Source organism: Hemitrygon akajei, chromosome 28 (genome assembly GCF_048418815.1).
Source record: "Hemitrygon akajei chromosome 28, sHemAka1.3, whole genome shotgun sequence".
NCBI lineage: Eukaryota > Metazoa > Chordata > Chondrichthyes > Myliobatiformes > Dasyatidae > Hemitrygon > Hemitrygon akajei.
This window is the reverse complement of record NC_133151.1, coordinates 7,894,387-7,907,894: the sequence shown is the minus strand read 5'-3', so window position 1 is coordinate 7,907,894 and position 13,508 is coordinate 7,894,387. Positions and strand designations below refer to the sequence as shown.

General features: G+C 51.7%; 1 protein-coding gene across 1 annotated transcript in view; it reads right to left on the bottom strand.

Annotated features, from left to right (window-relative positions):
* Window positions 1-13,508, bottom strand: part of fibpa (fibroblast growth factor (acidic) intracellular binding protein a) — a 101,487-nt gene that overhangs the window by 58,308 nt on the left and 29,671 nt on the right. The window contains exons 2-3 of the mRNA XM_073031268.1: window positions 10,441-10,639; window positions 1,001-1,127 (exon numbers count right to left, since the gene is read on the bottom strand). Coding sequence (XP_072887369.1) covers window positions 1,001-1,127; window positions 10,441-10,639 — 326 coding nt within the window. The remainder of the gene's footprint in view (window positions 1-1,000; window positions 1,128-10,440; window positions 10,640-13,508) is intronic.

Here is a 13,508-nt window from a genome sequence, read left to right as displayed (position 1 = left end):
ACAGTTACTACCCCTCAACAATCAGGATCTTGAACCAAAGGAAATAATTTTACTCAACTTCACTTGCCCCATCATTGAAATGTCCCCACAACCTATGGACTCACTCCCAAGGACTCTTCATCTCATGTTCTCGATATTTATTGCTTATTTATTATTATTATTTTCTTTCTTTTTTATTTGCACAATTTGTTGTCTTTTGCAGACTGGTTGAAAGCTCAAGACGGTGCGGTCTTTCATTCATTCTGTTGTGGTTATTATTATACGGATTTATTGAGTATGCCTATAAGAGAGGGTTGTACATGAAACACATACGTACTTCAATTATACATTTTCTTTGAATTTTGGACTTCATTTCACATTTTCCCACTACTCGAGGAACTCGCCTCTGTTCCCTCTCTGTAGCCTCAATATCCTTTCAATAACACAACACCTTGAAGACGATAAGGGGCATAGAGTGAGTGGGCAGCCAGACTTTCTCCAAGGGTGGTAATGTCTAACACAAGGGGGTATAATTTTAAGGCGATTGGAGGAAAGTACAGGGAGGATGTCAGAGGTAGTTTTTACTTTAAAATCAGGCAGAGAGTGCTGGCTGGGTGCATCGGTCTTTGGGTGATGGTTGAGGCAGATCTATTGGGATATCTTAAGATAGGATGGTAGAAAAGTGTAAGAGACAAGAATTAGATTAATTTTAGAGAGGGTAAAAAGGTTGGCTCAACATTGTGGGCTGAAGGGCCTGTACTATACTGTAACATATAATATGTTCTATGGGACTAGCCCCACACAGGGTAAACGTTCCACAGGGAAGACCCTTACCCTTCTGCACACAGGTAAACTGACAACCAAAGTGCCTTCGAGCAGGACTTGTTATGAAGCAAAGAATTTAATTTTATCTTTCGTGGAAGGGAAAGCAGACATTAAGCAGGAACTGAAGCTGGTTGATAAGCCAGGAACGAGTCGTCATGGTGCAGGGATGAAGACAGTGCAGCGTGCGAGCCTTTACCTGTCTCCGACAGCTCTTCAAGGTGATGCCTGTTTTGGCGCTGACATCATCCAGGTCCTTCTTGGTCCCTTTCGACAGCTTCTTCCCCAGGACCTCCCGCACAAACGGCTCATCAAATTGATAGTACCTGGCGGAAGAATAGAGAGTCCGTTCACTCGTTTGACTTCAGTCACGCAAAGCACCACAGATACTGCCAGATGTAGAATACAACTCCCACTACACCGTCTCACTATAAATCCCTGAGGCAGGGACACAGACACAGGGCTCCCTCCACACCATCCCATCATCAGTCCCTCCACACCGTCCCATCACACACTCCCGGGGTCAGACACAGAGTGAAGCTCCCTCCACACCGTCCCATCACACACTCCCAGGGTCAGACACAGAGCGAAGCTCCCTCCACACCGTCCCATCACACACTCCCGGGGTCAGACACAGAGTGAAGCTCCCTCTACACCCCATCACCACTCCCTCCACACCATCCCATCACACACTCCCAGGGTCAGACACAGAGGGAAGCTCCCTCCACACCGTCCCGTCACACACTCCCGGGGTCAGACACAGAGTGAAGCTCCCTCTACACCATCCCATCACACACTCCTGGGGTCAGACACAGAGTGAAGCTCCCTCTACACCGTCCCATCACACACTCCCTCCACACCGTCCCATCACACACTCCCGGGGTCAGACACAGAGTGAAGCTCCCTCTACACCCCATCACCACTCCCTCCACACCATCCCATCACTCACTCCCGGGGTCAGACACAGAGGGAAGCTCCCTCCACACCGTCCCATCACACACTCCCAGGGTCAGACACAGAGTGAAGCTCCCTCTACACCGTCCCATCACACACTCCCGGGGTCAGACACAGAGTGAAGCTCCCTCTACACCCCATCACCACTCCCTCCACACTGTCCCAACACACACTCCCGGGGTCAGACACAGAGTGAATCTGCCTCCACACCGTCCCATCACTCACTCCCAGGGTCAGACACAGAGTGAAGCTCCCTCCACACCGTCCCATCTCACACTCCCGGGGTCAGACACAGAGTGGAGCTGTTCTGATTGTGCTGGGAGAAATCAAGGAAAAACTGCTGTATTTAAGGTCATGAGTTACTTGGAATTGGTTTGAAACATCTCTTGAACATTTAAGTGAGCGGCTGGTTTAGCATGGAAGCTTCGTTTGGAATTTTTCTGCCAGATTGGACGGGGTTCGTTGACGGCTGTGAACTACATAGCTCCCTGCTGTGGTCGCTGGCAACTCGCCAGGAAGCCGGGTCGCTCCAAAAACCGGACACAAAAGCCATTGTTCCCCCACTGACATCTGGAGAACCTCCTTCCATCTCTATCATCGTAGCTCACGTTCGGTGTAGGAGCCGAAACATCGTTTGAGCCGTCTCGACCTCTCACGGCCTGGAAGTTCTGCAGGACTAACGGAGCCTTTCCTGGCATTGGAATTTCTGGCACGGAGCCAGCAAGGTATTGCCGAGTACAAACTTTTCCAGCCAGTTACTCAACTCGCTCCAGGACTTTATAAGCAGCACCACCACCGTATCATTCTCGATTCGGACACAGAAGCAACATGCCGGACCAGTCTACAGGGAGTCGCAGGCCTTCGGGGAGTTATGCAAAGGCCCGGACAACGCCCTGTTTTGGTCGGTGAAAGTTGAACACGGGGTGCAATGTATTTTGCGAACTGGAACTACCCTGGAAAAGTGCGCGGAGGCTATGGAGGACTTGTTGGGGAGAGATGGTGTTTTGGCCACTGAAAAAGAGTTCAGGAAGGCAGTGTTTTATCTGAGGAATGATGAGTTGGTGCATCGGGCCCTCAGTAGAGGGATCACGGTGGAAAACATCTTTTTACAGATGGAGCTAGTGACAGCTCCCACACAACGCATCATCCTCGGTCACGTAAAGCCTTTCATCCCCAACGAGGACCTGCTTCCCGCACTGGCCCGCTTGGGGCAAGTACGGTCAGAAATAACTGCCATCAGGCACAAGTTCAGGAGACGCACCCTCCATACCGTAATCTCTTTCCAGCGACAGGTACTCATGAAGCTGGAAAAGGAGGATGAAGTTGAGGGCCGGTTTACTGTCCGGCACGAGGGGGTAGATTATCAGGTGTTGAGCACCCACGGTGCCATGCGTGCGGGGAGGTGGGGCACTTTCGGAGGGACTGTCCTAGCACCCGAAAACCCAGGGAGTCCACTTCGGGAACTAGTGCCCCAGCTACCTCTGCCCCTGATCCCATTCTTGCTCCTACACCTGTGCCGGCCCCTGCTCCTGCCCCTGACCCTGTCTCTAACCCTGTCCCTGCTCCTACGTCTGTTCCAGTCTCTGCTCCTACCCCTGTGGTTCAGGCGAGTGTTCCTGAGACTACGTGCAGGGAGGTTCAGGTGAGGGACGGGGTGGAGCCTGTGCAGGGAAGGAAAGTGAGGAAGAAATCCAAACACATGAAGAAGTCGGCCCCCGAGACCGCAGAGCTCACGCCCATTTGCCCTGAAGTGGAGAGGGAGGCTCGGGGAAGCGTACGGTTGGACGGGGCGATAGAAGCGGAGAGTACCGCTCCATTGGTGAATTCCGCACCTGTGTGCTCCTCCGGCTTGAAGAGGAGAAGGGAATGTTCCCCCAAGAGGGCAGAGAATGTAGATGAGGGGGAGTCCCAGAAAGGGGTGGGAATCCAGGTGGAAGTTGTGCCTAGCCCTGAATCCCCAGATGTAGCCACCAGTCCTGTGGTGGGTGGTGTGGTTGTGCAGGAAGCTAGTGCTAGGCCTGTTTGCACAACTAAGACAGACCTGGAGCCCTCCACCCAGGACTTAGCAGTAAGCGACTCCCTGGAAGCAAATGTATTAAATGGTACAAGCGGAGAGGAGACCAAGCTCTCTCACTGTCAGCATCAGGCTGCCGGTGAATCCCTTGGACCAGAGCTGCTGGGGTCCCCTGGGGAGGGTGATATAACCTGCATGCCGACTCCATCAACTAATGGCCTGTAGGGAGTCCCTGGGGATTTTCCCTCCATCGTCGCAACTGTGGATAAGACTAATGCGACGGTGGAGCAGGAAGGTATGAGGGAGGTACCCACTGCGCAGTGTGGGTTACAAGTGCAGCCACCTTATACACCACATGAGGAGGGAGATTCTATTGATAGCAAGACAATGGACATCCTCACCCCTCCTGAAAAGTCCCCATTGATACCTGTGGAGGAGATCAGAGAGTTTATTCACTCCTCTGTGGATGCAAAGCATCGGCCTAAACTAGCCTCGCTTCACTGGCCAAGCATGCCGAGGCTGGTGAAGTCCCTGCGAGTCATCCTCAGACGGAAGGGGAAGAGGAATGCTGTGTCAGGGAATGACAGACGGCAGCTGAAATCCTTTCTGGATGACCTGGTGAGGGACATCAGGGTGGAAAGCAGCCTCTCTCCTTCGGGAGATGGTGGGTCACAGGGTAGTGATGGTAGCAGTCGGGCCCGGAAAGCAAAGAATATTCTTGGTTTTCTTCGGGATAGTGCGGCTGAGGGCGCCACCGCTCTCAGTGGGAAGGGTACTGGTGCTGAGGCCTAGTGTGCTCCCGACATGAAACTTACCATAGCTAGTTTTAATGTAAACGGTAGCAGGGGCTCTCTCCGCAGATATGGGATGGGAGTTTCCTGCAGGAAACCCATACCACCCCGGGGGACGAGTCCGCTTGGCTCCTGGAGTGGCAGGGCAGGGTCTACATGAGTCACCTTAGCTCCAACTCTAACGGGTTGGCAATCCTGTTGGCCCCAACCTTCCGGCCAGAAATCGTAGGAGTCCAAGATGTTGTGCCCGGCCGTCTGCTCCACCTGGCTGTGCGCCTGGATGGAGTACCGTTGCATTTTATCAACGTGTATGCTCCGAGGCGTGGGGTGCTGCAGACGCGCCTATTCTGTCAGCTGTCCACCTTGCTGAGTTCCATCGATCCTGGGGACTGCCACATCCTCGGGGGAGACTTCAACTGTACCCTCGAGGTGGAGGACCGCACGGGCCTCCAATGCGACCCAGCATCGGCTAAAAAGTTAAAGGAGCAAGTCGGCTCCTTTGACTTGGTGGACAGCTGGCGGAATCTTCACCCCGACTCTAGCGCCTTCTCCAGAAGATCTAGAGAGGGGGGTTCCCGGATAGACCGCCTGTATATCTCTCGGGCTTATGTCTCCTGCGTGTCGGTGTCCTCCATGCGGCCAGTGTCGTGCTCGGATCATCACCTTGTGTGGATGGAATTTACTCCTCTGCACCCTCGGGTGGGATCCGGGTATTGGCACTTTAACAACCGGCTGCTGGAGGACAGCCGATTCCGGGATTCATTCCAAGCATTCTGGGCCACCTGGAGAGACAGATGTAGAGAGTTCTGCTCCCTACGGCTGTGGTGGGATGTGGGCAAGGCCCACATCCGGTTTTTATGTCGGGAGTACACTAGGGGGTCGACAAAGAGGCGGGGCTCTGAGATTGAGCGGCTTGAGAGAGTGTTGCTTGACCTAGAGTCCCGTCTTGGTCCGACCAGTGGAGACCAACCAATGTGGCAGGAATACCAGGAGAAGAAGGACGCACTAAGGAATCTGCAGCTTCAGCAGTCCCGAGGTGCATATGTGAGATCGTGGATCCAAATGCTGCAAGATTTGGACCGCGGCTCACCCTTCTTCAACTCGTTGGAGAAATGGCGGGGAGTTCAAAAGCAGCTGGTGGAACTACTGGCTGCTGATGGCTCCTCCATCACGGACCCCGACGAAATTATCAAAGAAGTCCGCACTTTCTATCGGTCCTTATTCTCACCAGATCCGTCAAATGCGGGGGCGTGCAGGGAGGTCTGGGAAGATTTGCCAAAGGTCAGCCCAGAGGACGCAGCGCATCTAGACGCTCCCCTGACTCAGGAGGAGCTGTCTACTGCCCTTTGGCAACTCCAGAGGGGTAAGTCCCCTGGCTTAGATGGTCTGAGTGTAGAGTTCTATCAGGCTTTTTGGGATGTCCTGAGGATTGATTACAGCCTTGTTCTAGGGGAGAGCCTAGGCACCATGGAAATGCCCCTCTCATGGCAGAGAGCTGTTGTGGTCCTACTGCCCAAGAAGGGAGACCTCCGCCTGCTAAAGAACTGGCGCCCGGTCTCCCTCTTGTGCGCGGACTACAAGATCTTCGCCCGGGCATTGGCCAACCGTCTTGGTTCAGTACTGAGACAGGTGATTCACCCTGACCAATCTTACATGGTCCCGGACCGCTCCATCCAGGACAATGTCCACCTAGTATGGGACCTGATCCACCTGTAGCAGGAGACTGGGTCCCGGGCAGCGTTTCTTTCTCTTGACCAGGAGAAGGCATTTGACCGGGTAGACCACAGTTTCCTGGTGGGCACTCTGCAGGCCTTTGGGCTCGGACCACATTTTGTGGCCCGAGTTCGGCTCCTATACTCTGCCACGGAGTGCCTTGTTAAGGTCAATGGATCACTGGCAGCGCCCATTCCCTTCAGGAGAGGAGTATGTCGGGGTGCCCCATGTCCGGTCAATTGTACGCGATCTGTGTCAAGCCATTCCTGAGCCTTCTTCAGCGAAGACTGACAAGTCTGGTTCTGCGTGAGCCGGACATGGAGGTCGTCCTGTCGGCCTACGTCGACGACGTACTCCTCATGATGACAGATCCCAATGACCTGCGGAGGATGCGCGAGTGCCAAGAAGTTTTCTCAGCGGCATCCTCCGCCAGGAACAATTGGGCAAAATGTTCCGGATTCTTAGTGGGTCAGTGGCAGGTGGACTCCCTGCCGGAGGAGATGAGAGCTTTTGAGTGGAGCACTAGACATCTCCTCTATCTGGGAGTCTACCTGAGTCCTTCTGGGGAGACCTGGCTGGCAAACTGGCAGGACCTGGAGACGAAAGTCATGGCCCGACTGGGGCACTGATCAGGCCTTCTCAGGGTGCTTTCCTATCGAGGCAGGGTGATGGTGCTACGAATGATGAGCAACTCTGATGGGTAGAAGGGTACAGAATCGCCAATGCCCCCCCCCCCCCTTTTGGAGAATCGCAAATCGCTACTATTCCGATGCTGTTATCAAAGGAGATGAGAGAGACACAGGATAACAGCAAAGGCAGTTGTTATTGACAACGCTCATGAAAAATTAAAGTGAGAGAGGCCCACAAGTTGGAATGTCTCCTACTGACAAAGAGAGAGATTACTGCTATTGTCTCTTGAAGAAGGAATTGTGTATTGAGTACTGTTCTATTCATTGAAACCCCTCAGGGGGCAACCAGAGTGGTCTGGTTGAGGGATTGCATCATCCCAACCTGATTGACACCTGAGACCCCATGAGTGGGGATAAAAGTAGGGTCTGGGGAAACACCCCTCAGACGCACCAGGAGAGACGCTACGAGACCGGTGGGGGCTTGTGTGTGTGTCCACCCTTGCCTGGGTGATGAGTCCGCCACGGAACGGTCTAGCTAAAGGACGGAGGGGTCATACGTGAATGGCCACAACAACAACGCATCGACGGATCAAAATCGTAAAAGGAAAGTCGGCAAGTTACTCTCTCTCTCTCCCTCTCTCTCTCCAACAATTGCAACACAGTGAACAACAACTACCGTAGCCTGCATGAACTGAACTGAACTTTATATTTCCATCAGACAATTCATTATCCCCTAGACAACGGTAGAGCTTATTTCTTATTGATTATTATTATACCCGCACTTTTAGGTTTAGTATTGATGACGTATCTTATCTGTATATTTGCATTGATATTATTTTTGTGTATTTTTACTAATAAATACTGTTAAAAATAGTATCATCAGACTTCAACGGATACTCCTATCTTTGCTGGTAAGATACCCAGTTACGGGGTTCGTAACAGTGGTCATAAACCAGCTGGTGGCCTCCATGTTGTGGTATCGGATGGTCACCTTGGCCCCTCCTGCCCCGTTTGTTGCAAGAATGCAGAGGAAGTTAGTGGACTTCTTCTGGGGCAACAGGAAACACTGGGTCTCTGCAGCGGTCTTGAGTCTCCCAGTGGGAGAGGGCGGACAGTCGCTGGTGTGCGTTCGAACACGACTGGCGGCTCTCCGCCTCAGGACTCTGCAGAGATTCCTGGACGCCGAGCACCCTCCCAGGTGGCACGTATTGGCGACTTTCTTCCTCCAGAGGGGCTGTTGTCTTCACAAAGACGTGTGGCTACCACCGGCGGGCGTCAGCCGTACTGCTTTGCGGAGTCTGCCCGGTTTCTATCAGGACCTACTGAGAGTCTGGAACATGGTCGCCTCAGGCCGGGAATCCCCTCCTCTGGCGGAGGGCAAGGTCCTGGCGGACCCTTGCCCTACCTCAGTGGATGTTGGTGCGGCGCAGGTGTGTGGATCGACTCAGGCCGAGCTGCTTGTCGGGCCCAGACCCCGCAATCTTCTCCGGGAGCTGTGTCCACACAGCTTGAGCCTTCTCTCATCGATACCCACAGTCCCATTCAGGGATGCAAGTAGGAGGTATTTGTATGGGCTGCTGCTCCACACCCTCCACTTCCTTGCCCTTGTCCACCGTCCCGACACGCCATGATGGTCGGTCTTTCCACCCGGAGGTGATGAGGGTCCCCACTGGAAGTCCCTTTACGAGGGGGTTCTTACCATGCACCTGGGAGATCTCGGCTGGAAGGTGCTACATAGAGCGGTGCCCTGCAATAAGTTCTTTAGTTTGTACACGGATCTCCCACCCGCATGTAACTTCTGCGGGCTGGAGGAGACCGTGTACCACATGTACACGGAGTGTGTGAGGCTGCAACCCCTTTTTGCGTATTTACGTGGGCTGCTTCTCGCCTTCTGGCTGCATTTTAGCCCCACCCTATTTATATATGGTCATCCAGTAAGGAAGGGGGCATGGAGGGATGAGGATGTCCTTGTAAACTTGCTCCTGGGACTGGCAAAATCCGCCATTCAAGGGTCTTGGAAACGGGTGGCGGGAGGATCTCCCCGGGCAGACTGCCTGGCAATGTTTAGAGGGTATGTTCGTGCCCAGGTAAATATTGAAAAATGACACGCGCAGTCCACGGCGACCTTAGAGGAGTTTCGAGACCGTTGGGCTCCGCGGGGTGTAAATGCCATCGTGGATAGAGATGGCAACATTCTGGTGTAATGTCTATTGTCTATTTGTAGTGAAGTAATTGTGTTTGCCACTGTTCTGTATATATTGTATAGCACCGATATGTGTAATAAAGGATTTTGTAAAAAAAAAGGGTCAGACACAGAGTGAAGCTCCCTCCACACCATCCCATCACTCACTCCCGGGGTCAGACACAGAGTGAAGCTCCCTCCACCCCGTCCCATCACACACTCCCAGGGTCAGACACAGAGTGAAGCTCCCTCCACACCGTCCCATCACACACTCCCGGGGTCAGACACAGAGTGAAACTCCCTCCACACTGTCCCATCACACACTCCCAGGGTCAGACACAGATTGAAGCTCCCTCCACACAGTCCCATCACACACTCCCGGGGTCACACACGGAGTGAAACTCCCTCCACACCGTCTCATCACACACTCCCAGGGTCAGACACAGAGTGAAACTCCCTCCACACAGTCCCATCACACACTCCCAGGGTCAGACACGGAGTGACGCTCCCTCCACACCGTCCCATCACACACTCCCGGGGTCAGACACGGAGTGAATCTCCCTCCACACCGTCCCATTACACACTCCCGGGGTCAGACACAGTGTGAATCTCCCTCCACACCATCCCATCACACACTCCCAGGGTCAGACACAGAGTGAAGCTCCCTCCACACCATCCCATCACTCACTCCCGGGGTCAGACACAGAGTGAAGCTCCCTCCACCCCGTCCCATCACACACTCCCAGGGTCAGACACAGAGTGAAGCTCCCTCCACACCGTCCCATCACACACTCCCGGGATCAGACACAGAGTGAAGCTCCCTCCACACCGTCCCATCACACACTCCCGAGGTCAGACAGAGTGAAACTCCCTCTACACCGTCCCATCACACACTCCCGGGGTCAGATACAGAGTGAAGCTCCCTCCACACCGTCCCATCACACACTCCCGGGGTCAGACACAGAGTGAAACTCCCTCCACACTGTCCCATCACACACTCCCGGGGTCAGACACAGATTGAAGCTCCCTCCACACAGTCCCATCACACACTCCCGGGGTCACACACGGAGTGAAACTCCCTCCACACCGTCTCATCACACACTCCCAGGGTCAGACACAGAGTGAAACTCCCTCCACACAGTCCCATCACACACTCCCAGGGTCAGACACGGAGTGACGCTCCCTCCACACCGTCCCATCACACACTCCCGGGGTCAGACACGGAGTGAAGCTCCCTCCACATCATCCCATCAGACACACTTCCAGGCAGTTTACTGGAACCAGTTAGTTCCAGTTGTTGATCCAGGGCTCCGATTATTTTTTCTGGATTTAATTTCCCGTATTACCATGGCTTACTTCTCAATCAGCATGGACTGCATCTGCGGGGGTATCTGGAAGAGCAGCTGGTTGATCAGTTTCGGGGGGCTGTGCAGGAGCCGCTCCAGCATCTGGAAGGTGCGGTAGTGGTCCATGGTGTCACTTTCCAACACGTCCGAGGATGCACCGGTCTGCTCCAGGATCCCACTTTCTATCCGGATTGCCACCGCATCGCTGACTGCGGGAGGAAGAGGCACAATGTCAGGTTAGGTGGAATGTATGCAGGGGGGGGCCATAGATCTCATCTTCAATGGGGAACAACCGCTTTGCTGGACAGGCTCAGAGGCGGCCATTGTTCCAGACTCACTCTGATAAAGGGGAACAGTACCAGACAGAGTCCACAAGCAACAAGGGCTTAGAAAGTTCTGCTTCCCTTTTTCAAAATAGAGACAGATGCCTGAATTTGGATCAACGGCAGTGTGGGAACCCAACAGGTCAGGCAGTGCCTGGGGAGGAGAATGGTCACTTTTGGGCCATGACCCTTCAAATGGACTGGAAAGAAAGTGGTGGTGGGGGGGGGGGGGGGAGGAAGATCATGCCATGTACCATTCACAGCTAAGTCTTTTTATATACACTATCAGATGACAACAGACTTAAGAGTGGATCAAATTATATGCACATACAGGCAGTCCCCGGGTACGAGTTCCATCTTTAAGTCGGATTTGTACGCAAGTCGGAACAAGTACATCTGGTATTACTTAGTATTATCTGGCACGAGAGCAGTCTGTCACTGGATCGCACTCTGGAACTTCCGTTCGCCAGCCTGGCGCTGATCTCACTGCGCCACCAGCCGACGAGAACAGGCAGGGCGGGGTCAGGGTGAATCTTGCTAAGAAAAATTTAAGCCAAATACAAGTTACACACTCAACACAGTGTCAACAGCAACAACTTAAAATGGCGGATGGCGTCACGACCTGACTTAAAATGGCAGACGGCGTTCTCCTTCCTCAGTTCGTAAGTACGAGTTGTCCATAAGTTGGAAGTTCGCAACTCGGTGACTACCTGTATATTACTTACAAGGGAAAGTCTACCTCCGTATATTAAGTTGTTGGTAGGTAACCATATAACAATTACAGCATGGAAACAGGCCATCTCGGCCCTTCTAGTCCGTGCCGAACGCTTTCTCTCACCTAGTCCCACCGACCTGCACTCAGCCCATAACCCTCCATCCCTTTCCTGTCAATATACCTATCCAATTTTACTTTAAATGACAATACCGAACCTGCCTCTACCACTTCTACTGGAAGCTCGTTCCACACAGCTACCACTCTCTGAGTAAAGAAGTTCCCCCTCGTGTTACCCCTAAACTGTTGCCCCTTAACTCTCAACTCATGTCCTCTTGTTTGAATCTCCCCTACTCTCAATGGAAAAAGCTTATCCACGTCAACTCTATCCCCCTCATAATTTTAAATACCTCTATCAAGTCCCCCCCTCAACCTTCTACGCTCCAAAGAATAAAGACCTAACTTGTTCAACCTTTCCCTGTAACTTAGGTGCTGAAACCCAGGTAACATTCTAGTAAATCTCCTCTGTACTCTCTCTCTATTTTGTTGACATCTTTCCTATAATTCGGTGACCAGGTAGCTTCAATCTTACAGCTCAAAACAGATCTTTTTTTTTTAAAGTAGAGTCCAGTAGTTCATCCTTAATCAAATTCCTTTCTCATCCGCATCTGTCTTAAATGAGTTGCATTTGTCTTTAATTAGTCCATTTGTCTTTTGAGGTTTCCTCCCCCCAACAGCCACGTCCTGTCTTTCCGCTGTTGTCAAAACACTCCCTGCTATAAAAGACACACACACAAACTATAAAACACACACCTCCTTCTTGTAAGCCTTTCATCGAAGCACTTCAACTGTTACGAACCCTTGTCACGTGACTGGGGTTGAAGCTATACTGGACTTGAGGTAATGGTCTTGTGATGGTGGAGTGATGTCATTTTCCCGCCAGTAGAGGTCATGTGACAGTTTTTTTTTTAAACAGGTTATAAAAGGAAGACCCACTCTGTCAGGTGGGGCAGTTCGTGGCTGGATTTGCCAAGCTGACTTCATGCCACTGCGTGATTTAATGTGATGACGCAGTTTAGTTGAAAAATGAAGTTTTATTTAATGCCTAAAGTTTGAAAGGTCATTGCCAGCAGTTTCTTTACTGTGGAGAGTGAAGATAAAAGTTCGGGAGTTAAAGATTGAGGAGAATCGATTTTCGACGGTGGATTGGGTTCGACCTTGTGTGATCCTCATTCGGAAGGATTTCGTTGACTGTTCTCGTGTTAATCTCTGTGGGAAAGCAAGAGATTGAGAACAGTGTGGAAGGAAAGGTCAGTGCCTTTAAGCCGTTACGTTTCATAAAATTCTACGTGGGAAGAATTCGACGTCGGGGATCGAAGGACAACGACGTGGAAGAGAATTTAAATCGCCTTAAAAAGTCTCTCCTTTTAAATGGACTGAGCATTTTGAACTTTTGGCAATATCGTTTTAAACAACTGTTTTTGCAACATCGCTTTAAGAACTGTTTTTGCTGCATCGCTTTAAGAACTGTGAAGCTGCCGCACAGCAGCTGTTTTCCGGTTACGTTAGTGTTTGTTTACTTTTGGGGGGTTTGTTTTCAGTGTTTAATAAACGTGTTATTTGTTGTAAAAACCCTTGCCTAACTCACATATATTTATTGTTGCCTGAATACGTAACACAACAAACCAGCTAAGCACTCTAGGATCACACAGGTTCCATTTTGTCACACTACATTTTACAAAAGTTTAAAATTCATGAAGACTTCAAGATTACAGATATATTTCCACAATATCCAGTGTAAAATTGTGGAGAGTCCACTCTGCTTCTTCTTTCCAGTCAAGAGCAAGAGTTTCAACCCAAAACTTCTACTGCCATTTCTCTCCGCCGATTCTTCCTGACCTGCTGAGTTCCTCCAGCATTTGTGTTGTCCTTTCACAGTACATCAGCATCACTCAGGAATAATGAGTGTAACCCTCTCACCGTAGACTCCTAATCACAAGACAAAGGAGCAGAAGCAGGCCATTCGGCCATCGAGTCTGCTTC